General features: G+C 40.4%; 1 protein-coding gene, 1 long non-coding RNA gene, 2 other non-coding genes and 1 pseudogene across 4 annotated transcripts; 4 read left to right on the top strand and 1 right to left on the bottom strand.

Annotated features, from left to right (window-relative positions):
* Positions 1-3,033: 3,033 nt before the first annotated feature.
* LOC149999295 (uncharacterized) lies at positions 3,034-16,734 on the bottom strand. Its single transcript, XR_016513368.1, has 3 exons — positions 16,262-16,734; positions 14,307-14,393; positions 3,034-3,127 (listed from the first exon to the last, which is right to left on the bottom strand). It is a non-coding gene; the product is annotated as an uncharacterized LOC149999295 (long non-coding RNA).
* LOC149999296 (ferritin heavy chain-like) lies at positions 4,860-5,947 on the top strand (annotated as a pseudogene).
* On the top strand, positions 16,611-20,726 carry RPS3A (ribosomal protein S3A). Its single transcript, XM_090288720.1, has 6 exons — positions 16,611-16,719; positions 17,423-17,526; positions 17,785-17,972; positions 19,522-19,730; positions 20,270-20,379; positions 20,559-20,726. The coding sequence occupies exons 1-6, from the start codon at positions 16,658-16,660 to the stop codon at positions 20,678-20,680; spliced, it is 795 nt and encodes a 264-aa protein (XP_090144846.1). The 5' UTR covers positions 16,611-16,657; the 3' UTR covers positions 20,681-20,726.
* Positions 18,654-18,726, top strand: LOC149999298 (small nucleolar RNA SNORD73). The gene has a single exon (XR_016513804.1). It is a non-coding gene; the product is annotated as a small nucleolar RNA SNORD73 (small nucleolar RNA).
* On the top strand, positions 19,990-20,059 carry LOC149999299 (small nucleolar RNA SNORD73). The gene has a single exon (XR_016513803.1). It is a non-coding gene; the product is annotated as a small nucleolar RNA SNORD73 (small nucleolar RNA).
* Positions 20,727-25,121: the final 4,395 nt, after the last annotated feature.

Genomic DNA, 25,121 nt, shown 5'->3' on the forward strand with positions numbered 1-25,121 from the left:
TCATATTTTATTTATTCAATTATCATATTAAAACCACTTTCTTTTTTCACTTAATGAGGAATTTTGGGATACTACATGGTATTCTGTTGTTCCATTACTGAATTATTGGTTCATTTCCAATTTTAATTTAACTAAACTTTCAGTAACTATTCTTGTGCTTTTATCTTTACACATTTATGAAAATTTTTCTCAAAAATCAATTCTTTGAAATGGACTTGACGAGTCAAGGGTATATATATTTAAAATTCATCAACAATGATCCCCTGGCTGGTGTGGATCATGGATCGATCTCCGGCCTGCAAACCAAAATGTCCCCAGTTTAATTCCCAGTCAGGGCACATGCCTGGGTTGTGGGTCAGGTCCCCAGTTGGGGGCATGCAAGAGTCAACCATCTTTCTCTTGCACATCGATGTTTCTCTCCCTCTCTTTCTCCCATCCTCCCCTCACCCTCTAAAAATAAATTTTAAAAAATCTTTTTAAAATAAATAAAATTGATCAACAGTGAAAATTACCATCCAAATCAATCATATATTTTTATTCTCCCAGTAAGATGCAAGTGCTCATTTCCAAACACTCTCTTCCACACTGGATAGTATCAATCCTTTAAATCTTTCCCAATCTGGAAGGAGTAAAATGATCTCTTGTTGTCATATTAACACACACTTCCTTAACTGTTGGTGACATTAAGCATCTTTTCACAGATTTATTTGTACTTCTTCCATGATTCATCATCTGTGGAATTCTCATCTACACTTACTAATTTTATAATAGGCACATTTAATTGAAACCTAACACCCCTGAAATCTCTCCCTTTTTAAAGTCTTAAAGAGACAGAGACTGCAGTCTCTGGATGATAACTTACACTTGGCTGCTTTTTGAAATCTCTTTGATGGTTTGGAAACAAATTGGGTGCAGCAATAAAAATGAGTGCTAATTTTGACTCTGCCCCCAGTCAGTGTCAATAGATGAACTAGTACTTTAATTATGTCCTTCACCTCCTCAAGGACATTTAAAGAGCTCTCATGAGGTAGCTGTCATTTCAATGCAAAGAACAGTACTTCAGGGGAAACAAGTGTGTGTGTAAATCATGGGGAAATATTTGAGAGTAAAATGTGAATCTGGATATGATTCATCATTGTTGACTATTGATATTTTTCTATGTATTTCTTACTGTGATTCTGAATATATTTGTAGAATTAAGAGTTTTGTTAAATAACAGGACCTAAATAGGAGAAAGTTAAATTGCTTTTATATTGAGATACTATATAATTTAAATAGTATTCAATTCACTCTTTAAAGTGTAAGTTCAGTAACTTTTAATATACTCAGAGTTATGTACTATCTAATTTTAGTACATTTTTATAAACCCAAAAAGGAATCCCATAACCATTTGCAGTCACTCCTCATTCTTCTGTCTTCCCTCAGCCCCTGGCAAGATCAAGGTACTGGCAAATTTGGGTCTTGATGAGGGACCTCTTCCTGGCTTATAGATCCCCACCTTCTCACTGTATGGCAGAGAGAGGAAGCTCTGGTGTCTCTTCCTTTTCTTACGAGGGCACTAATGCCATCATTGGGGCTCTACTCTCATAACTCCACCTAAACCTGACTACCTCGCAAAGGCCCCACCTCCTAATATCATCACACTGGGAGTGAGGACTTCAACATGTGAAATTTGGGAAAACACAAACATTCAGTCCATAACAGGACCCAATAATAATATTCCATTGTATGGATATACCATATTTTGTTTAGCAGGCATTTGGGTTGACAGGTATTTGGATTGTTTCCACTTTTTTGTTGTTGTTGTCGCTATTATAAACACTCGTGTACAAGCTTCATGTGGATACACATTTTCCACTCCCTTGAGTTTGTAATTAGGAGTGGAATTGCTAACTCATATAGCTACTCTATGTTTAATTAACTACTTGAGAAACTGCCAATCTCATTTCCCAAATGGCTGCACCATTTTACAATCCTACCAGTAATATGAGGGTTTCAATTTCTCCAAATGCTCACCAACACTTATTATAGTCTTCTTCATTATAACCATCCATCCTAGTGGGTACCTCATTGAGGTTTTGATCTCTGTTTCCTTAATGACTAGTGACATTGAGCATCTTTTCGTACGCGTATTGGTCATCTGTGTATCTTCTTTGGAGAAACGTCTCTTCGATCTTTTGGCCACTTTTACTTGGGTTATCTGTCTTTTTATTTTTGAGTATAAGAACTCTTTGTAAATTCTGGATAAAAGTCCCTCATCAGACATATGATTTACACTTATTTTCCCATTCTTTGAATTGTCTTTTTACTTTTTTAATAGTGTCATTTAAAGCACAAAAGTTTTAGGATTTTGATGATAAGTTGCTTATAAAACAAGCCTTAGGATATCTGGATCAAGAATAATGTTTTCCTAACACATAACAAATAGTTTCATAGAATCTTATAGCAGATAGAAAAGTAATTCAGGAGTATATTAAAATGAGAACAATAGAAAATAATTGATAATTATTAAAAATAAAAAATATTTTGATAGGCAGGAAATTAAATTTCACATAGTTAATATATAAGAATAAAGGCTCTTTAATATATTTAGACATTTTTCATATGTGTAAACACACAAAAAGCAGATTGCAAGAAGCTATTTTACAAACACAAGCCATAGAAAAATCTGTAGTTACCCCTAAACCTGACTAAATGAAACTGAAGGGAAACAGAGTTGATTACTCAGGCTAATAGGCTGGTGTCTATAAATGACAAATGGCTATATTAAAGAAGTTATTACCTTTATATATGGAACTATTACTAATTATATTTTAATTAAATAAAAGTTGCTCTTGAAACAAATATTTCTGGTTAATTTCTCCCCTCTCTTTGGAATCTTTGGAAGTTAAAAAACTAAATTCAATATGCATCTGAAACTTTTACAACAGTTCATGCAGAGCATACGAAGTTAACAGCTTATAAATTCCCCTTACCTCAGGCATATGAAAATGAACATATGAAATATGAACCACATATGAAAACAGGCATATGAAATATGAACCACTATTGTGGTCACTCCTGTTAAAATACTTCTCCGATGTACTTTGGGCTGGTTATTTCCTTCTTGTAAATACCTTTTATCATGCTGTAAATAAAGATGGACACGGAAAGTCAGAGAATGAATGGATCGAGAACTGAGGTAGGCAGGTGGGGATTAAATAATGAGGGAGCCCTTGAATATCAGGCTGGAAGTAGTCCCTTCAATCTGTCAGTAATAGGCAAGAAAGAAGGGCAATATGGAGTCAGAAACCTCAGAAGAGTTCAGAACTGAAGCAGAGTTTCAGTAACAGATATAAGCATCAGTGGCAAGCACGATCTTAACACCTGGGAACTTTTTATGCTTCCTGTTAAGAAAAGAATGAAATTTTCAGACCTGGCCTGAATCTACAGTTGGAGGTCAGTAGCTAAAAGGTAGAGAATGGCAGCTTTTGACATAAACTAATCCTGACAAGCCATTGAGGGCTGGGTACCTAGGAGAGTTTCTAAAATTTTGGATCCATGTATATTCTTCAGAGGGTTCTCTAACTACACTGGAAAATTCAGGACGAGTTACAGAAAGCATTTTAGCAGCATCTGAGGAAAATCAGTGTTACCAAGCGGCACTAACATTCAGTAGATCGGTTAGAACACTTTGGCTGTAAATAATTAATAAAACCAATAATACTCAAACAATAAGGAAATTTATTATATCATAGAACAAGGAAGTTCAGAGGTAGGGAAGGATTGATAGATGCGGTTGCATTATAATGTCACGAAGGATCCAGGGTTCTTCCATCCTTTACTCTGTCATCCTTCAGGTAACAACTTCATCCTCAGGCAACAGAAAGGTGATAACAGAAATTCATGATATCACAACTCGGACATTTCAACATCCAGAGAATGAAGACCACTCCTAAAAGTAAGCAAGAACTTCTAAGAACCCTGGCACAATTGGTCACTTAACTAATTTGGAACCAATTACTTGCAACAATAATAGAATAATCACAATTGCTTTAGACTAGTCATCAGGAGTGGATTAAATGTCATTCAGCTTCTTATACTCAGAAAGATTTTGCTTTTGCTGGGGTTTCCTTAAATTATCCCTCAAAGTGTCTATAAATTACTATAAGTTATAATTATTGACTGATATCAGTAAAGAGATAAGCCATGAAGCCATAACTGAAGTGGTATTATCCTTTTATGATAAATGGATATATCTGAGTACCTGCCTTGTAAACCAAACTTATAAAGTAATGAAAATTGTCTGGGAGATAACTAAATTCACATTAACTATAGTATATATGTATGAAACAGTTTAATCACATGTAATTCAGTATGATTAAGGTTCAAAATTAACAGTATAATACTTATGCTCGAACTCAAGGGAGAAGGGTGTGTGAGAAGGAGCATTGTGACATTTACATTATGTAATGACACTTGAGCTTATTTAGCATCACAATGAAGACTACAAGGACCAAGCAATTAAAGGGTGATGAGTAGTAGTTCACTGTCTCTAGAGTACAACGTAGTCTTTCAGGTGAAGAGTCATGGTGTTCCTGTCCATCAACAAGCATGGGTGAATCCTGACACAGATGTGACAGGGAAGGCCTAAACTTTCACTTTTGGAAGAAGAGGCTAAATAAGTACAAATTCCGAGACTTTGCAGAGAGTCGCAGAGGTTTCCTGCTTCCACAGTGCTTGAACAAACTTGGCCCTCGACTCCATCCCAGCCAGCCACCCGGATCCATCCTTCTGCCACCTCCTCATAGCCCCCTCTGACTGCCCCAAGACCACCACTCCAGCGCCTCAAAGCCACTTGTCCTCAGCTGCCCATTATGATGACCACATCCATGTCCACCTCACAGGTGTGCCAGAACTACCACCAGGACTTGGAGGCCACCATCAACTGCCAGATCAACCTGGAGCTCTATGCTTCCTACATCTACCTGTCCATGACTTCTACTTTGACTGTGACAATGTGACTTTGAAGCACTTTGCCAAATATTTTCTTCACCGATCTCATGAGGAGAGGGAACATGCTGAGGACCTGCTGAAGTTGCAGAACCAACAAGGTGGCCAAATCTTCCTTCAGGACATCAAGAAACCAGATTGTGACTGAGAGAATGGGCTGAATGCAATGGACTGTGCATTCGTCGTCATCGTCGGCAGCCGTCCGTCTCGAGAGACGATGGTGTAGCTTCTTAAGAGTCTATCTGCACCGCCGAGAATGGCTGTGCAGTCCGACTCGGGAGTGACATGGTATCTGTCTCCTCCCGTGTTAAATCGACATCTTGCGATGACGCTGGAGTGTCCTCTCCAGTGAAGCTGAAGCTACAGAGCCTGGGCAGGGTGATATGGAGGGTCTGCTGTTGCCCATGCAGCAGACACCCCCTCTCTTCGCAGCTGAAGGATCCAAGGGAAAGACGGAGTCAATACAGCTTGGCTTCAGGTGCGCCGCAGGAGTTGCCGGTGTTGACTACAACGTCAAACCGCCTTAGGGACTCCGGCTCCGGATTTTCTGTCGGGGTTTACTCCCTTAGCCTTTCCCTGAAGAGGTATGCTGCAAGGCAGCGGAGGTTTTTTGGAATCAGAGTTTTCCTTCTCTGATGTGCCCTGACTGGAAGATCGAACCAGCGACACTTAGCTCGCAGGCCGACGCTCAATCCACTGAGCCAAACCAGCACTGTGCATTACACTTGGAAAAACATGTGAATCAGTGACTACTGGGCTTGCACAAACTGGCCACTGAAAAAAATGACCCTCATTTGTGTGACTTCACTGAGACTCACTACCTGGATGAGCAGGTGAAATCCATCAAAGAACTCGGTTACTACGTAACCAACTTGCACAGTTGGGGGCCCCTGAATCTGGCATGGGAGAGAATCTCTTTGACAAGCACACTCTGGGAGACTGTAAAGAGAGCTAAGCCTTAGGCTGCCTTCCCACAGTCATAGGAGTGACTCCCCTGATCACCAAAGCGGTACATGCATGTTGGAGTTACCTTTACCTTTTCTATACCTTATACCAAATCATCCACTTGTGTTCTTCATTTGTACCATACCACTCCTTCAAATAAAGTAATTTGGTAAAAAAAAAAAAAAAAAAAAGAACAAGAAGTACAAATCCCACCAAAGATCACTATTTCCAAGCACCTAACCTCACCAGCAGATTTGTCTTCATTCCTAGCAAGTCAAATACAGGTGCTGACAGAGCTGAGAACTATTAAGTAGTGCAAAATTCCTGAATGAAAGCACCCAAAAGAATTTTTTAAAAGGAGGTTACTTTTCACATGTGTTAAAGGGGGAAATCTCTGTGTGCACAAATTATAAAGTGAAAAAAACCACACACAAACACACAGGAAATGTACGGATTTTTCCCCTTGATAACTCTACCTGATTTCGTTAGATATATTTCAGTAACAGTGGTTTTTGAACTTTTCTGATCATAACCAAAAGTAAGAAATACATTCACATAGTGACCCAACACACACACAGTTTTTAAAAACTTAAACAAATGTGCATGAAACAAACTTTCTAAGTTCACGGTAGTTTCTATTTTATTTCATTTCAAAACAAGTGATGACTGACACCCACTAAATTGATTTCATGACCTACTAATGGGTCTGACCTGTAGACTGAAAAACATTGTTCTGAAGTAAATGGGTAAGGAAACCCTGGCTCCCTGAATATAAATCACCTCTCTGTCCCTCCTTAACAGGCAGTGGACGGAAGGTCTTCCTGTGGACAATGGTGAGAAGTGGCTGGGCTGCTTAACCCCAACTTTGATGTGCTGAGTTTTACCTTCTTTTTGGAAGTTTACAATTAGTGCTGCCACCACCAAGCTGGTCTCAAGAGGACCTACTCCCATTTTTTACCCTCTGGTGTAATTTGGACAGACTCTTTTTTCTTTTTTCTTTTTTCTTCTTCCTTTTTTCTTTTACCTCCCTGTGGCCTAGTTAGTTCAGGCTGAGACATTTAAATAAGATTTTACCAAAGGTCTAGGGATAACAAGAGGGAAATGAACAAAAAGAGTAACACGAACCTAGATAATCTTTTGTTAAGATAAGGAGCATTCATCTTCAGCTTTGGTGCCACAGACTGCAGAGGTCAGCTTTTCCTTTTCTTCCAGGAGGGCCTTAAAATGAATTCTCAAGAAAACAAGAGTGACTCCCAGCCAAATACCTGCAGTTCCCTCTCCTGGCCCTCCAGTTTCTGGTTTCTTGTTTTCAGTTCCCACCTTTTCTCTCATACTCAGCACAGTAAAAGTCCAACTCTTTGGAGGAGGCCCTCAGCCCCATTTCAGGAGCGTGGCCTTGCTTTGTGGCTTTATCCTCCTCAGACTATGTTATAACAACTCAGCTTTCTTGGAAGAGATGTACAGAAAGAAGTCTTTTTGTGAGGCCCAAGGGAGTGATTAAAATAAATATGTTCAAACTTTCAGAAAGCAATAAATTTAACGTGGCCCTTCTGAAAGAAAACTATGAGAAGCTCAAATATAATAGAGACATGATTAGAGTAGCAAAAAGTATCATGCTTCCCAATTTTAACTACCCCCTCCTCCTTTTTCCTTAAGAGCACAGGCTTTGGAGTCAGGTGTGAAGTCTACCTCTCCTTACGATAAAGGGCAAGTTTCTTCTTTTCTCTGAACCCCAGTTTACTCATCCATAGATGAACCTAAGTGGTACTCAGTACACAGGGATATAAAAAAGGATTAAGTGAGCTATTCAAAAAATATGTACATTTTATTTAGCAAACGATACCTGCCACTTATCTTACGTCAGTTGGAGAAAGAATAAGAAAGCAAATATTATAAACTCCTTACTTAGCAAAAAGTGTTTTAGGCTGCCCTATATTTCCTGGTCTGATGTTTTCCCTGGGGAAGCTCTAGAAATGCCCACATCTAGAAGTATACTGCTATGCATCTTCTAGTCTGCTGACTCCTGCCACAGCACAAAACTGATTGTAGGGGCAGTGGATATAAAAGACAAAAGGGCAAATAAAGTTCTTCATGTTTCTTTCTGTTCCTACCATGCCCACTTTAGGGACTTAAGGGGCTTAGACTAGTATAAGGGGTTTTGGCCTCCCGCTCATCTCCATGACGCCAGATGAATTTCCTAAAGCAGAGTTCTGATCATGTCACTTCACTGCTCAACACATCACCATGGTTCCCTACAAATGATCAAAGTAACTGTGAATTGTGTACTTTGGTATCTGGCATACTATATGAAATAAAAGGCTCTAACATGATATTTTTTTTAATTAAATTCATTTTTATTGTTGAAGTCAGTTTGCTCTTTTTGCATTTGAAAAATTTCATTTCTTAAACTAGATAATAGGTACATGTTTTATTATTATTATTATTATTATTGTGGTAAAATACAAATGAAATTTACCATTGGTATCATTTAGTATACTCACAATGTTGCGAAACCATCACCACTATCTAGTTCCTGAACATTTTCGTCACCCCAAAAGGAAATCCTGCCATTAAACAGTTTCTCCTCATTTACTCCTCTCCTCAGCCACGAGGTACCACTAATCTGGTTTCTGTCTTTAGGGACCTAGCAACTCTGGTTATTTCAATAAATGGAATCATACAATATATGGCTTTTTGCATCTGGATTCTTTTGTTTAGCAAACTGTTTACAAGATCCATCTATGTTGTACTGCGTCATTCTTTTTTATGGCTGAATAATATTACACTTATTTATGCATTCATTTCTTCATTCCTGTATGTGTCCTGACTGTGGATTGGCCACCCAACCTTGGTGTATTGGATGATGCTGTAACTCACTTACCTTCCCACCCAAGGCCTCCACTTGACTCTTTAATTTTTGTTTTCTGTATGTTTTATGTATTTTTTGTTCCTCTAATTATTTTTTATCCTTAACCGAGGATATGTTTATTAATTTTAGAGAGAGAGGAAGGGCGAGAGAGAGAGAAACATCAATATGAGAGAAACATTGATTGGTTGCGTCCGGTATGCACCCCAGCTGGGGAACGAACTCACAACCTAGATATGTGTCCTGACTGGGAATCGAATCCACAGCCTTTTGGTGTACAGGATGACACTCCAACCGAGCCAAGTGGCCAGGGCTAATTTATATTTTTAGTGCACCAAAAAAGAGTGTGTATGTTTCAAGACTAGTAACCTGAGTTGTTCCTTAGCCAGTATATTCTGGGTTTCCGACCTAATGTTTAATACAGTATTACAGATACTAGATGATAAATACAACAGAGTCTTGCCCAGTGGTTCTTAAAGCATGGATCCCAGACCAGCAGAATCAACATCACCTGGGAATTTGTTAGAAAAAAAAAAGTTAATCTGTGCGATCAAACTTGGATTTGAGTTCCAGCTCTACATTTACTGTTGCGTGATTTGGCACAAAGCACGAAACCACTGAGTCTTGTTTCTTCATTAAATAATCCTACCCTGCAGCACTGTTGGGAGGACTAAAGGAGACTAAGTGAGATGATTTAAGTAATTCTACTCCTAGGTCAGGACTTCTATAACATTAATTTTCTTTCCCATTGCCATAATATAATAAAAAGTACCTTTTTTCTCAGTGTTTTCAGTGTAACATCAAGGGTCTTAAACACTTAAACCACTTCTCATTTCAATAATTATTAGGAAGGAAAAATGCAGAAACAGGAATAAAAATAGAAAACATCAGGTTGTTTGGTAGTTTAGCAGAGAAAGACAGAAATTCAGTCTGAGTTCATCTTTCAAGGTGCTCAGAAAAATTGGGTGACAATTTAAATACTACCTGGATGCTGGTATATGCTATCTATTTAATTTTCATGAAAACCTTACAATTAAGGCAGACAGAGAGGAGTTGTTCCTAATTATCCATTCTTCCATTCTTGGAAAGTAACAGAAGCTTTGGTGGGCACATGGCTATACAACTAACGAAGGTATGCATTTCCCAGCCTCTCCTACAGCGAGAGACAGCAATGGAGGCGTGGGACCTGTGGCTACTACTCTGCAAGGTAAGGAACATGCCGTCCTCTTCACTTCCCCTCTCTCTGTTGGATTTAGTGTTGACTTTTCATCTTGGACCACATGGATAAGAGAAACACATTATGGATGGTAGAGTGATAAGACAGGTGAAATCATTAAAATCTAAGTCTCTTAACACTATGGAGCCTATAGGTCACCCCTGGACTGTCTATACTGAGTCACACAAGTAAGAAATAATTTCTACCTTGTTCATGCCACAATTATTTAGGTCTTTGTTACAGTTTCTGAACAAAGTCGTTTAACTCTCTGTGCAGTCTCTGTGAATGGCCTCCTTGGAGTTGGGCAACATGTCAACCCTGAAACTAACAGAGTTCCCTGGCTGGTATGGCTCAGCGGATTGAGCCCCCCAGCCTGAGAACCAAAAGGTTGCTGGTTTGATTCCCAGTCAGGACACAGGCCCGGGTTGCAAGTTAGGTCCTCACTTGGGGACACATGAGAGGCCATCACCCATTGAGGTTTCCCTCCCTCTCTTCCTCCCTCCTTTCCCCTGTCTCAAAAATAAATAAATAAATAAATACATAAATAAATAAATAAATAAAACCTTTAAAAATACTAATAGAGTAAGGAAAAACAAATTCAGAAAAATTAAAATCTCTTAAGTCAAACTTTCTATGATAAGGTGAGACTGCATAGATCTACACAATACCAAATAGTGACAACAGTAGGTTCTAGCCCTTAATTTTCACTTTGTGAAATGTTGTTGAACAGAAAAAAAGTTCTATGACTTTTACTCTAACAGTGTAAGGAAAGTGGTTTCAATTTCCGCTTTAAAACAGCAACGATGGTTATGTGGGTATCAGGGAAAAAAAGTGCCTCCTGAATGTGTGCCATTCTTAGTGACAGCAATGGTAAGGAATCTAACTTGACTGCATCACAGTACTTTTATAACGACACTAATATCACTGTGTACAGATTTAATCTCAGTCTTCCCTTTTAATTCTCTTGCTCTGTCTCCTGAAACAAGTTCCTTCTTCCTATCTGCTATCCACAACAAACCAGTCAGGAACAGGTAGGCGGGGGAAATGACTCCAATAAGAGCAACACTTGACATTTTACAAGGCTAATAGAGAGATGTTGACATGAGTGTGAGTGGGCAGCTGATATTTATTTTGGAGAGAGAGGGAGAAAAGGAGAGTAAATTGTTACCTAGTGCCTTATAAAATGCTAAGCCTTGTTCTATGTTTCTAATGTATACTGTGTCACTTAAACTTTAAAATAATCACGGAAGGTAGGTATTGTTTAAAAAGGAGACAACAGGCCCAAAATGGAGTAACTTGTGCTAGGCTCTGCATCAGCAAACCAAGATTTGAAATTTAATCTAATTGCAGTTTCAGTTTCCCAGGAATGTAACCTTTAACCAGTGAACAAGGAATTACCTGGTCAGCCATAATGAGATAGTCTGCCGATAGACTCCTTCAGTTCCCTTTAGAAGGATAACCTTCCTTGAAACAATGCATTCTTTGCTAATAATTTCCTTTTATTTCACCCTTTTAGCACCTTTAAAAACTTTTCTTTTCCTATAGCTCTGCAGAACTCCTTTCTATTTGCTAGATGGGATGCTGACTGACTTATGAATTGTTCAGTAAAGCCAATTAGATCTTTAAATTGTATTTAGTTGAATTTTTGTTATTTAACAGTATTATTCGGACTTACTGGTGAGGGAAAAAAAAGTCTAGATAAAATCACATAGCAGGTGACAGAGCACTGATTTGAAATGAAGTCTGACTACAAAGTCCATGTTCTTTCTGCTTCACCTTGTTGCCTTTAAATTGTTTCAAAAACTGCATTTTCTCATTTTAAATGCATCATCTCCTCTACATAACGCTAAAGATTATCTTGGCACTTTAAGAAATTTGGCAGGCCCAATAAAATATTCAGCAGCCCTGACTGGTGTGGCTCAGTGAGTTGGGCATTGTCCCACAAACCAGAAGGTTGCCGGTTTGATTCCCGATTAGGGCACGTGACTGGGCTGTGGGGCCAGGTTCCGGTTTGGGGCATGCAAGAGGCAACCAATCGATATTTCTCTTACATCTCGATGTTTCTCTCCCTCTCTTTCTCCCTCCCTTCCCCTCTCTCTAAAAATAAATAAAGATTTTAAAAACTTTTTAATATTCAACAGCACTTAGGGAATCCAGCTGATCCTTAGTTCTGCAACAAAAGTTACAACTTGGCAACCGGATAAGGAGGGTAAGCCAAAAAGCAAATCAGTGTACTATTTCCTTACTAGACAGTTTTACTATAGAGAAAAAAGTCAGCTGAACTAAACATGATCACTTTCTAAACATGACAGGGGATAGGACTGAAGATGGGACAGAAGGAACACGTGAGGCATTGGAATAGTCAGACACCGAGAGGCAGGGGAAGGGTACCTGACAGGTAAAACCCCAACGACCCAACTGAGATGGGATACTGTTAATTTCTGATAGTTCCAGTCTGAAACGTGTAGTAACCTCTAATCGTGCTATGAGGGCAAGATAAACGTAAGGATAGAGAAGATTATGTTTTTCCTGCAAAACAAATTCCCCCAACACTTAATGACTTAAAACAATAAACATTATTTCTCTATGTGTCAGTCGAGTAGTTCTCTTCTGAGCCAATCCAATTGGATTAAATGGTCTAGGATGGCCTTATTCAAATACCCAGTGGTTGGTAGGCTGGTTGTTCTGGAGAGACCTCACCCAGCTGAGTTACTTATTCGGCTTCAAATGATCTCTCATTCTCCAGCAGATTAGCTCGGGTTTCTTAAGTGAGTAAGCTCAAGTGTTCTAAAGAGCAGAAAGAGAGCAAGCCCCGTATACGCCAACATTTTTTTAAAACCATTGCCCGAGTCATAGTTGCTAATGTCCCTTGACTAAAGCAAGTCTCGTGAACAAGCCCAGGGTCAGTGTGGGAGGGGACTGCACAAGGTCATAGATACAAAGAGGAGTGAAAAACGTGGGGGCAATGGTACCATGGAAGGCAGATTGCGTATGATCTAGGCTCAGGGTTTTCAGGGCAACGTCTGAGAAGGATAAGGCTGCAAGTAAGTACAGAGTTTCAGTGAGAAAACCACAGGCTGCAGGTGAGAAGGAAAGGAAATGAGATCGGGAAGTATTTACAGACTGGGAGAAAATGATGTTATTTTGGAACCCATTCCAATGTGTGCACAAGGTGTCCCCAACCCAACAAGCAATTCTGACACTATCTCCCAATAGATTGTCAGTGCCCGCAGGTTAAGGACTCAGTTCTACGAGACTGCTGCTCTCCTTCAGACGCCAGTCTGGAGTCCCTGCTATCACCCATGCTTTTGATGGACCAACTATAGACCAGAAGTTACAACGACCCTCCTCTCCTTGGGTTCAATTGATTTGCTAGAGCCACTCACAGACCTCAGAGAAATGTTTCACTTACCAGATTACTGGCTTATTACAAAAGGATATCATTCAGGAATAGCGAGATGGGAGAGAGGCACACAGCAACGTACAGAGAAGGAACATGGAGTTTCTAAGCCCTCTGAGAGCACTACTCTCTCCGTCTCCTCATGTGTTCACCAACCCGGAACTACAGTTCATTGGACTTTCTGGGCTGTACACAAAGCCTAAAGCCAAAAGCTCAATTAAGAAAAAAAAAAAAAAAAGAAAAGAAACAGAAAACACACACACACACACAAAACAAAAGCTCAATTAAATGCCTGCAGGGCTCTGGCAGGATATGCGTATTCTTTCTGGAAGAGGATATCTTCATTCTAGGCTCAAATGCAAAGACCAGTACACAAATATAACTAGGAACTCAAGGAAACTAATCTTTCATGCGGGAGAACCAGTATAAAAATAGACAATAGAAACGGTCTGGCAGAGACTTCAGATACTGAAACTATCATACAATGACTATAAAACAATTATGCTTACTGGGTTTAACTCTATATTGAAGATGCCTGCAAACAAGAAACTACAGAGATATACATGGAAAAAACACAGTAATAAAAATTCCAAAAATATTGGATGGATTCAATAGATTAGTCACAGATGAAAAGAAAATTAATGAAATAGTGATACCTTACTAGGTTTGATATATTCTAACATTTTTCTGTTCCATTGTATTCTCTTAATTTTGAAATTCTCAGAAGGTTAAGACCCAATAAACTGATTTTACACCCCCATGCCGCTCTGTTTTCTTTTTCCCAATATAATTTAAAGCGATGATTGCTCCATTTAATGTAACAGTGTCAGGGAGACTTTTTTTTAAAGCTTTTATTACAAAACATAGTTGAGAATTATAATACATACCTCTGACAAATCCCTTAGGTGCTGGTGTTGCTAGAATAAACTAAATGCAGCTGGCTTCATTAATCCCTCCTCTGCAGCTTTTTCACTCTTGGGCAGAAAGAGGAATCAGACCAGGAAGAGGACGTTTGGTTTTTATTCTGCGGTATGTAACCACAGTCTATAACATTTTCCACTGGGAAAGTTTTCAACCTGTAAAGTACGCTTAGTCAAGGTTACTATATGTATAGAATTAAGTTTACTAGACTCAATATTATATTTGGAAGGACTCGCTGATTTCTACTGGTCACTAGCTTTCACCAGACTGCAATTAGACAAGAAAAACGATGTCTATAGAGTTTTTCATAAAGCTGATTTACTTATTTAAAAGGAGTAACCTTTTGTGGCATTCACAGGAAAAAAAAGAATAAGTGTTGGCTTTTTAGAGGATATGTCCTATATTTTTATTTGGGGGGTCAAAATAATTATAAAATTATAAAAGGAAATGATGCTGATAGTAAATGGCAGTTGTTTGTTGTTTTACAATGTGATTAAATTTAAAAATTGCGGTCCTTTTGGTTCCCATAATTATTTTGAAAATCGGGATTGATCCATAAAGTTCAAGAACTGGGACCATAACTGATGTCCATTTACCTCTTATTTGTTCATCCGAAAAATATCCTGAGGACCTACTATGTGCTCAGAGATGGCACACAAGTATGAAAAAGACTGCACTGTGTACCCTCCCACTCACAGTGAGCAAGGGACAAGTTGAAGCAATAGTGACGGAGAAGTTAAGCAGTGCTAGGCGTCCTGGGAGCCTGTGAGGGGGAATCAGTCTCGCTCTGAAGGCAGAAATAAAGCTGAGCTGTCTTTGCCTGCTGATAAGGGGAAAGGAATGAAGGCAAGAGAAAACCATTTTGTTCAGAGAACTTTAAATAGTTCTAGATGACTGGAGTTGGGGTACCTGGTAAAGGCTAAGACATGGTGAGGATGAAAAGAGATTAAATGAATGGGGCTTTATAAGTTTTTGTGGGCTTGGCTAAGGACTTGGATTTTTTTTTTTTTAATTGTGGTTAAAACAAACAAGCACCTAACAAAATTTACCACCTTAACCGCATTATGTGTACAGTTCAGAAGGGTTAAGAATACTAATCTTGTTGTAAAATAAGGACTTGGACACTATCCTATAGGCAATTGAAACTAATGGAATTACTGAAAGATTTTAGGGTAGGACTGGAGATTTAGGAAGATTGCTTTAGAAGGTGAGGGTCGTAGCAGGTAGGGGATGGACGCTACAAGGCCTAGCAGGGATTTTAGGATTGAAGGGCTAGAGGACGTTTTGAGTGGGAGTGTGGCTTGGTTACAGGGCCTTTCTTTCTTTCCTTTTTTTTTTTTTTTTTTTTTTTTTTGCCACAGGGGAAGTTGGAGAAGGAACTCAACGTGTCCCTGGCTGCGGTCCAGGCCAGCATGGGTCAGCCTTCCAGAGGCTGCACACTTGAAGCTGGTGGGCCATATCCAGACAGGATATATTTTAACCTCTACAAGTGAAAAAAAAAAAAAAAAATTTGAAAGAGTCGCAAAAATTGAATAATTTGACTTCATACAAAAAAACTTCCAGCTTTTCTTGAAATAAAAACAAATCAAATTATCTGGGAACACTGGACGCATAGTCCCTCAGGGAAACAATCAGCAGAGTTCACGTCACTTAAAAAAACTATGTATGGATGTATGAGAAACATGTAGAAAAGCATACACATCGATGTACAGCTTGATGGATGCTCACAAAGCTAACATACCCCACTAACCAGCACCCATATCAACAAGCAGAACATCAGCAGCATCTTCGAAGTCGTATTTATTTAATCTTACTAACGATCTTATGAGTTAGGTTATATTACTATCGCCACTTTAAATAAGGAGACACTGAAATACAGACAAGTGACAACGCTTAATATTGTTGACAGTAGCATCTGAACCTGGATCCGCTGATTCCAAATCCCATGCTCCGGAGAAGTAGGTTTAAAGGTGAGATGGTGACTTCAGCTTTAAAAGATGTTGAGTGGGTGTCTCCTTCCACGGAAACTTACTTCCGGGTATCAGAGCCACCACGGAAACCACGGGTAACGCGAAGCCTGCACAACAGGCTGGCGGCGCCCGCGCCGGTGGGGGACCTCAGCCTCGCAGTTAAGAGTCTCCCCGCACTGGAGGGCGCTGTCACAGTTAGCAGTTGGGGGAGTGCCTTCCTGTTGTCGCGATAGTCTTGAGGCCGGAGAAACGCGGGTTAAAGGTCACGTCGACGGCATTCCCCGCCCTATACGGCTAAGTTCTCGCGCGAGTTCTCCTTCCGCCCTTTTGGCTCTCTGTGCAGCACCATGGCGGTGGGCAAGAATAAGCGCCTTACGAAAGGCGGCAAAAAGGGAGCAAAGAAGAAAGTGTAAGTGGCTACTGCCGCGGCTCTCCGCTTTTTGGGATCCTGCTAGAGTCGGCGGGAAGGTTCTGGGTTGTGGCCTGGGCCGGATGGCGAGGATGCCACTCGGATTGAGCTGGCCGTGCCGGGTCGCTAATCTCCGAACCGCGGCCTCGTACATGTGGGTGTTGCGTCGCCGCGGGCCAGCTGTCCTTCCCCGGGCCTTCTGGTCCTGTGCGCGCCCCTTTGAGCTGGACTGCCGCCGCCACTCGGCGCTGGCGTGTGCCGTATTTTGGACTCGCGGGCCTCATAAATCCCACGGGTAATGGATGCCACAACGCTGGAGTTAAGCAAGGCACACTTGTCCACTCAGGGCCCCGCATCGCTCCTCTGCTCGGGGCGTGTGGAATCTGGGAGCTCCAAGTAGGCTCGCGTGAGCGCCCGTAAAAGAGGCTGGGTTACCAGTACGTGCGCTCATGTTCCAGGAACATGAGAGGTGAATGTTATTTGGAGGCAGTGCTGCCTGTGTGGTGGGAGGAACGATAGGGGTGGAGGGTGTGCACGTTTGTGGCTTAACAGCGAGATGCACACAGTGGGAAGAACTCGGTCTTCATATGTACGAGGGCTGCAGTACACGCCCGTTAGCCTTTAAGGCCATTAGAATGAGCAAAGTAAAAAGTCAAGGATTATGTGAAACGAGATAAAACTTAAGCATTTTTTTAAAATCCAGGGTTGATCCATTTTCTAAGAAAGATTGGTATGATGTGAAAGCACCAGCTATGTTCAATATAAGAAATATTGGAAAAACACTAGTCACGAGAACTCAAGGAACCAGTGAGTATCTTATTCTCGGTTTGTATTTTTCCTTAAGTTTCTGATCTCGGTCTACTGTTGGTCCTGTAGTGGGAGACTAAGGAGCTGTCATCTTGGTTGCAGCTTTGACCCCTCTGGTGCTTGTTTGGGGGACACTTGCAGAAGCAAGTGGTATTTGAACTTTGGAGGTCAGCTTTATGCATGAACGTTACCTTTGTTGGCTGGACTTCGCTTATGTGGTGCCTAATCTTAATCAGACACTTGACTTTTGTTTTATAGAAATCGCCTCTGATGGTCTGAAGGGTCGTGTTTTTGAAGTGAGCCTCGCTGATCTGCAGAACGATGAAGTTGCATTTAGAAAATTCAAGCTAATTACTGAGGATGTTCAGGGCAAAAACTGCCTGACTAATTTCCATGGCATGGATCTTACCCGTGACAAAATGTGCTCCATGGTCAAAAAGTGGCAGGTGAGAACAGAAGTTCCTTAGAGTCATGGCGCTGTGGCCTGCAGAGTGTAATGAATGTCATGTCATGGTGTAATTTAGCAAGGGGCATATCATACAGTTCAGGTTTAGATTTCATTTTAAAACCTTGATGTCTTCTTGCTGATTGTTGAGTGCTTACTCTGGAATTGATACATGAACTTGAGCAACAACAGGGGGCAAGCCATGATCCTCTTATTTAAACTGAGTTCAAAATTTAATATCAGGTTCTTTTGTTGCGTAGATTAGTGGCTGGTTGAGGAATGTCTAGAGTCAGGTTTGTACTTAGCTTGTCTTCAGACCATGTTTGGGCCTCAAAAGATAATAGATTTTAAACTGAAAGGGTGGTTTGGGCTAGTCTTGATTACCTCTGGCAGTGCAGAATAATAGGAGTAGCAGAGCCTCTGGTGTGAGGTTGAAATCTTGGCTTCATTTCCCAATTATGTTCTCCTTGGCAAGAAACTTAATGCTTGCTAAAAGCCTTGATTTCTTTATCTTTAAAATGTGGGTAAGAGTGTCATGTTATGGAGTTAGGATGAAATCCATGTTTAGCACAGTTTGGCACAGAAAGCATTTAGTAAAATTGGATGATTGCTGTAGGAAATAATTGTATTGGTTCAGATGTGTCTGGCTGACCACCCAGTCTTGGGATACTTTGTACATGGAAGTGAATGGTGACAAAATATTTTGGCCCCAGGTGATACATACTGATTATATAACTACGTTTATTTCTGACATTCCCCTAAAGTTCTGTGGTTGCATTTCTGGGAATGTTTTAAGGTCCTTTTGTTGTAATTGTATTCACTTTTTGAACTAAGTATAAAATTTATACAATGCAGAGGAGGCAATGCAGTTTTTGTTGCTACCTAATAGTTTTTATGTATTTTGGCTGTGAATTGAATATTTAATCCTCAGCATGGCTTTAGTTTAGAAGATAAATGACATTTGAAAGTATATAACAGTATTAAAAGATGAACTAAGTGTAGATGTCCATATTGTAGAGTCTTGCATTGCAGAGTTGTACTGTTGACTGAGGGGAAGAACGTTAAAGGGCTGTCATGTATTCGTAAAAAGTGTGGGTGGGGGTTGCTATTGCCAATGATGGTGGAGACAGAGGAGGTAGGATTGTTGAGACTTAATTTAACTGGATATGATAGTAAGCTTGGTAAGTTCAAGCAAGTTAATTCTGGGAATTTGATATGTAATTTATATTATACTTTATATTGCATGGTGGGTACTTGGCCTTTTTCTTTTTTTATATTAGAATTTAAGGGATAAAAATTGATACTATTAAAACCTGGTATATCTGCACTAGCTGGGCAGCTCAGTTGGTTGGAGCATTGTCCCTGGACACCCAAAAGGTTGCAGGTTCAATTCTCAGAGTGGGCACATACCTAGGTGGTAGGTTCAATCCCCAGTCAGGTCATATACAGGAAGCAGTTGATATCTGTCTCTTTGCCTCTCTCCTTCTCTCCCTCTGATCAATTAAAATAAGAAAACTTGTGTACCTGACAGCATTTTTTTTTTCCACTAGACTATGATTGAAGCTCATGTTGATGTCAAGACTACCGACGGGTATTTGCTTCGTCTCTTCTGTGTTGGTTTTACTAAAAAGCGCAACAATCAGATTCGGAAGACCTCTTATGCTCAGCATCAACAGGTCCGCCAAATCCGGAAGAAGATGATGGAAATCATGACCCGAGAGGTGCAGACAAATGACTTGAAAGAAGTGGTCAATAAATTGTAAGAGTTCCTTTTCCCTCACACCACACAACCCTGAATCTCTGATTAACCTTCAGATGAGGGGCTGCATGTAAGATACGGTGGAGTCAGACCTGTGTTTAAATCCTGTCTGTGAAACCATCTAGGTACATCCTTTGAAATGAAAGCATGCTAATTGCTCAGTGGATCTAATTTGGTTTCTTTGTCTTTTTTTGGATAAAGCTATCTCATGGCAGTGAGGCTGAATAGACAAAACCTTCCAGAATCAGTAACGCATGGGAATAAGTGATGACAAAATGTTTCGGTCCCAATTGATGTCCAGTGATAAAATTTAACATTTTTCTGATGTTCCCATGCAGTTGATTAAGAGGATATAATGGAAAAGGCATGAGGCTTAGACTCCAAAGGCTCACATGCTAGCTTTGCTTTAACTGTATAGTTCAGATCAATTCACCTGCACCTGTCAAGGGGCAGTAGACGACTGTCTTAAATGAGGATTTATGTGGATTAAATGAGGGGGGGTTTCTATGTACCTTTAATCTATTGTTACTGGTTTGCAGGATTCCAGATAGCATTGGAAAAGACATAGAAAAGGCTTGCCAATCTATTTACCCACTTCATGATGTCTTTGTTAGAAAAGTCAAAATGCTGAAGAAGCCCAAGTTTGAATGTAAGTGAAAAATCACTGGATTCCTGGGGGTGGAAATTATGGCCAAATACATTTTCTGGTGCTTCCTGAGTGGCCAGATACTAGTCTTTTTTGTCTTTTTTCTTTTAATGCCTTCACAGTATTGAAGGACCATTGTGTGAAGATATGGTGTGCCATAACCTTTTATTTTTTCTTTTTAGTGGGAAAACTCATGGAGCTTCATGGTGAAGGCAGCAGTTCTGGAAAAACTACTGGGGATGAGACAGGTGCTAAAGTTGAGCGAGCAGATGGATATGAGCCCCCAGTTCAAGAATCTGTTTAAAATACAGACATTCAGTGGTGACAAATAAAAAGGCCTATTTGTGATACTTTATTTCTGATCATTCTTTTAAAATAATCTTACAGCTTGGTGAAACATACTCTGAATTGATGGTAATGTGAACTTTTCTCTCGTGTGGATTTTATCTATTGCTCCATGAGTAGCCAAAAAAAGGGTAGTGATTATTTTAAGCTGTAGTGATCTGGAGATGTTAGAGACAGCTAATAAAAGGAAACCCTTTCTTAATATGACTTAAAAGATTTGCTGGTTTTTGAACCTTCTGGAAGGCTTGTTAAAACACTGCAGAGCTCAACCTCTAGTTTCTGAAGTTTTCATATGATGCTGATGCCCAGGGCCCATACTTTGAGAACCACTGTGATAGGCTGACAGTGGGAAGGTCCAACTGGCTTTTAGTTTTTGTTTTTAAATACAAATGCTCTTTCCTGTAACTGTAAAATGCCCCGCTGTACCTGCACTGTGAAGCTGAACTTGGCTATATTACTTGGTTATTGGTCTTAATAGGCGGGCATTTGATGCTACCCAAGATCCAGTATTTACTCTTCCAATCCGTTCTGTGCCTTTCCTCTCTTCAAATCTTATTCACACGCAGCTGATTCCCATTCTTTTCACACTGCCATCTATGCACATGCTCATTTCCTGCCTTCGTGCAGGATGAATTATTAGCATATCCCACTTGAATATCGGATTTCCCTTCTGCCTAATCCAGTTAATGGCTCCAGTAACTCACCTTTGTAGATACTCCTACCTCAGACCGCTTATAGCAAAGCCAAGAGTTAACCATGTTTTTTGTATCCACTTTAAATTTTATTGAATCTGCTGCAGTTGGGGCTCCCCTCTTCCCCCATGCCACTCAAAGGAAGCTGTTGCTGTCAAGATTACAGTTGCCTTTGCTGCTAAGTTCCATGGTTCATTCTTGGCCTTCACTTTACTTGACCTCTATTAGTGATATTGGACAGTTGATATCGTCCTGTTTTTCTCAACTGTTCTTCAAAGTCTGTTTTCCTCCCACATCACTTGTTATTCCTTTGCTAGCTTATCCTCAGACATGTGTTGGAGAGCCCTAGGCTCAGTCCTTAGACATTACCAGTATTCACCAAAAAGTGACCTCTGTCATTTTGAGTTAATATTTTTGTATGTGGGGGGAAAATGGGTCATGAGATGTCTCCATTTTGGATGGGTTTTTATCCCATCTTTTGCCTCTTTATTGACAGCAGCACCAAGGATTAGCAGATCAGTTTAAACTCACTTGCACAGGTTGTAATGAGTACTAGTCTGGCCATAGAATACATCAGGGTGCCTTAAAGTAAGACTGCTCCCCCAACCACTTGGACTTAGTCTAGGACCTGGAGAGAATGATTTGAGATCAGTACCACAAGTTGGCTACATCTGCTTTGAGTCTAATGTATAATAGACTTAATTAAATTATGAAATTCTAACTTAGGTTAATCAGTGCCTGATGGAGGAGCATATTCATATAAAAATTTTAGTTTGGCCAAGAACGTGTCATGCGGAGGAGTGAATTGTGAGGCAATCAGCTACAAGTCTTGAGTGTCCCTGCACACTTGCTGGGTATGCCAAGAAATTCTCTGCTCTCCATCTGGGCCATTTCTCAGCGTTGTCTTAGTGTGTTCATGAGAAACCTTGAGGGATGAGGTAACGTCTCCCCTAGAAAAAGAGCAGGCTTATTTCCACTTCCTGTAGTAAGTGGTAAATTTTAGTGTTCATGTTCTGTAATGCAGCCCACTGCCTGATGGGCACTTTGCATCACTTCTGTGGGATTGGGGGGTTGAGGGGGCGGGACAGGGCACACAAATGAACACAAAGCTCTTGCTTTTGCAGTGAGTGATCAAGTCCTTTGTTTTTGGCCCGTGACCCCCAGTGTCCATGAAACTGGTAGCCTAACTTTAAGCTAAGTTGGGTAAACTGTCAAAACAGCAGTTCCTGGCACTTCCCTATTGTTTTGAAGCAGTATTTCAGCATGTATCTAAAATTATTTCTTAAAAAGGAAACAATCATTAACACCTCTAAATTTCTTATAACTCCTTAATTCCAGTTGCACCATGGATAATTCGCTATTGGATATAATAGGCAATACAACTGTGAAAGCTATGAAGGGTAGTTAGATTTGCTAAAACCATAAAGTCAAGTTCAGGAAATAACTGCAAGTGTCTTTAGCTCTTAGAAGTCTCTTTGCAGTACTATAATTGTTTTTGTGTCAAAATACAGCCACAGTGGCTGAAACTGATAATACAAATAGACTGATACAATGCTGATAAGGATGTGGAGTAACTGGAACTCAACAGTGGAGTGTAAAATGGTACAACTGAAAAATGTTTTTTTAAAAATGAAACACCTACTTTACCACTTAATTTTGCTCCTAGGATTTATATATACAAAATTCTACATGCACAAAAAGACATTTAAGAATGTTTGTAGCAGCCAATTATAGCTCAGTAAAACTGGAAGAAAAAAAAAGTGTTCATGATGGCTAAAAACTGGGTAAGAACCTATAAGAGAAGATAAATTAGTCCTGACCATGTAGCTTAAGTTGATTAGAGCATAGACCTGATAGTCCCAGGTTGGAGGTTCAATCTCCAGTCAGGGCACATCCAAGAAACAACAAATGAGTGCATAAATAAGAGGAACAACAAATCAATGTTTTTCTCTCCCTCTAAAATCAATTTTTTAAAATTGAAGTATTTTCCTATGATGAGGTACTGCTGAGTAACGAAGGGAATGAACTGTTGCACACATTGGATAAATCTCAAAAGTATATCTGAGCAAGGAAAGAGCAGATAACTTATTCTATTTTTATAAATCTCCAGAACAGACAAAATGAATCTATGGTGATAGAAGTCAGAACAGTGATTGCCTCTGCAGGGGGGTGGGGTAAGAGGGGAGGATGTAACTGACTGGAAAGAGGTATGAGGAACTTTCTGGGTGATGAAAATGTACATTTATTGATGGTTATGTTACCCTGGCTGGTTTGGCTCAGTGGATTGAGCGTCGGCCTGCGAGCTAAGTGTCGCTGGTTCGATCTTCCAGTCAGGGCACATCAGAGAAGGAAAACTCTGACTCCAAAAAACCTCCGCTGCCTTGCGGCATACCTCTTCAGGGGAAAGGCTAAGGGAGTAAACCCCGACAGAAAATCCGGAGCCGGAGTCCCTAAGGCGGTTTGACGTTGTAGTCAACACCGGCAACTCCTGCTGCGCACCTGAAGCCAAGCTGTATTGACTCTGTCTTTCCCTTGGACCCTTCAGCTGCGAAGAGAGGGGGGGTCTGCTGCATGGGCAACAGCAGACCCTCCATATCACCCTGCCCAGGCTCTGTAGCTTCAGCTTCACTGGAGAGGACACTCCAGCGTCATCACAAGATGTCGATTCAACACGGGAGGAGACAGATACCGTGTCACTCCCGAGTTGGACTGCACAGCCATTCTCGGCGGTGCAGATAGACTCTTAAGAAGCTACACCATCGTCTCTCGAGACGGACGGCTGCCGACGACTGATGGTTATGTGAGTATATAATTGTCAAACCTCAGAATTGTATATTTAGTTACCTGCATTTTATGCAAGTCATGCCCCAATTTTTAAAAAACGTGGGTCCAGCCAGCTAGGTTATGGACTTGCATCTTTGTGTCTCCCCTAATCTGGGGTATGCATTCCAACCAATGAACGCAGCCCCTTCCAACCTATCCCTGGATCCAAACCTAAATACACATTTTTGTTTTCTGTTGTGAGCTTCTTGGTTGCCATGGTGTTCAAGACCTTGATTCTACATATAGTTCTGCATGGTGGCCTGGACATCACCTCCAGGAATCACGTGGCCAGATATGATCATGCTGTCCAGCATTCCAGTGGGCGGGGTCAGTATTATTGCCATCTATGGCCTGATGTCAGTGATCCTCGTTTCCAAGTCCTAGGGAAGAAAAGCTTACTGTCTGAAACTTGCGTGGTTTGTCTGCTGGCTTTGTAGGGGAATATTAAGAGTGCAGGTCTCTGATTCTCATTTCCCTGAGATACTCAACTATGGTTTCATCATTAACTTACTCTTTATAAAATAGTTCCTCCTGTGTCCACCAGGAATAACCGAACACACCTGCGTAGGGACGGTCATCCCACTTGTACTTTAGTCTTATAGATGCACACCCTCTTAGTGTCCTATTTTCTTTGCTCTCTGACCTTGACCCCAACTCCCTTACTGCAGTGGACAACTAGGTCTTCCCATAGCCCAACCAGGCCCCTCGGACCAGCAACGACATAGGCCTCTGCCTGCTCTCCCATATTCATCTTCCCCTAGAGTGCTCTGTACATACAGATGAACTGGATAATTTTTTCAATCACTATACTTTTAATAGCTTTGATATTTTGTACGTCTAAAGAGAAGACACACCAGTCTCCCTAGAATAGTCTCAGGTATAGTA

This window comes from Furipterus horrens, unplaced genomic scaffold, assembly GCF_987537825.1.
Source record: "Furipterus horrens unplaced genomic scaffold, mFurHor1.1.pri manual_scaffold_10, whole genome shotgun sequence".
Lineage (NCBI taxonomy): Eukaryota > Metazoa > Chordata > Mammalia > Chiroptera > Furipteridae > Furipterus > Furipterus horrens.

What these genes read in the sequence shown, in the direction of transcription:
- RPS3A (XM_090288720.1), top strand. Translation starts at nt 16,658, where the DNA reads ATGGCGGTGGGCAAGAATAAGCGCCTTACGAAAGGCGGCAAAAAGGGA. An exon ending in CACGAGAACTCAAGGAACCA is followed by an intron (nt 17,527 to 17,784) that starts GTGAGTATCTTA and finishes TTTGTTTTATAG; the next exon opens with AAATCGCCTCTGATGGTCTG. An exon ending in CCATGGTCAAAAAGTGGCAG is followed by an intron (nt 17,973 to 19,521) that starts GTGAGAACAGAA and finishes TTTTTCCACTAG; the next exon opens with ACTATGATTGAAGCTCATGT.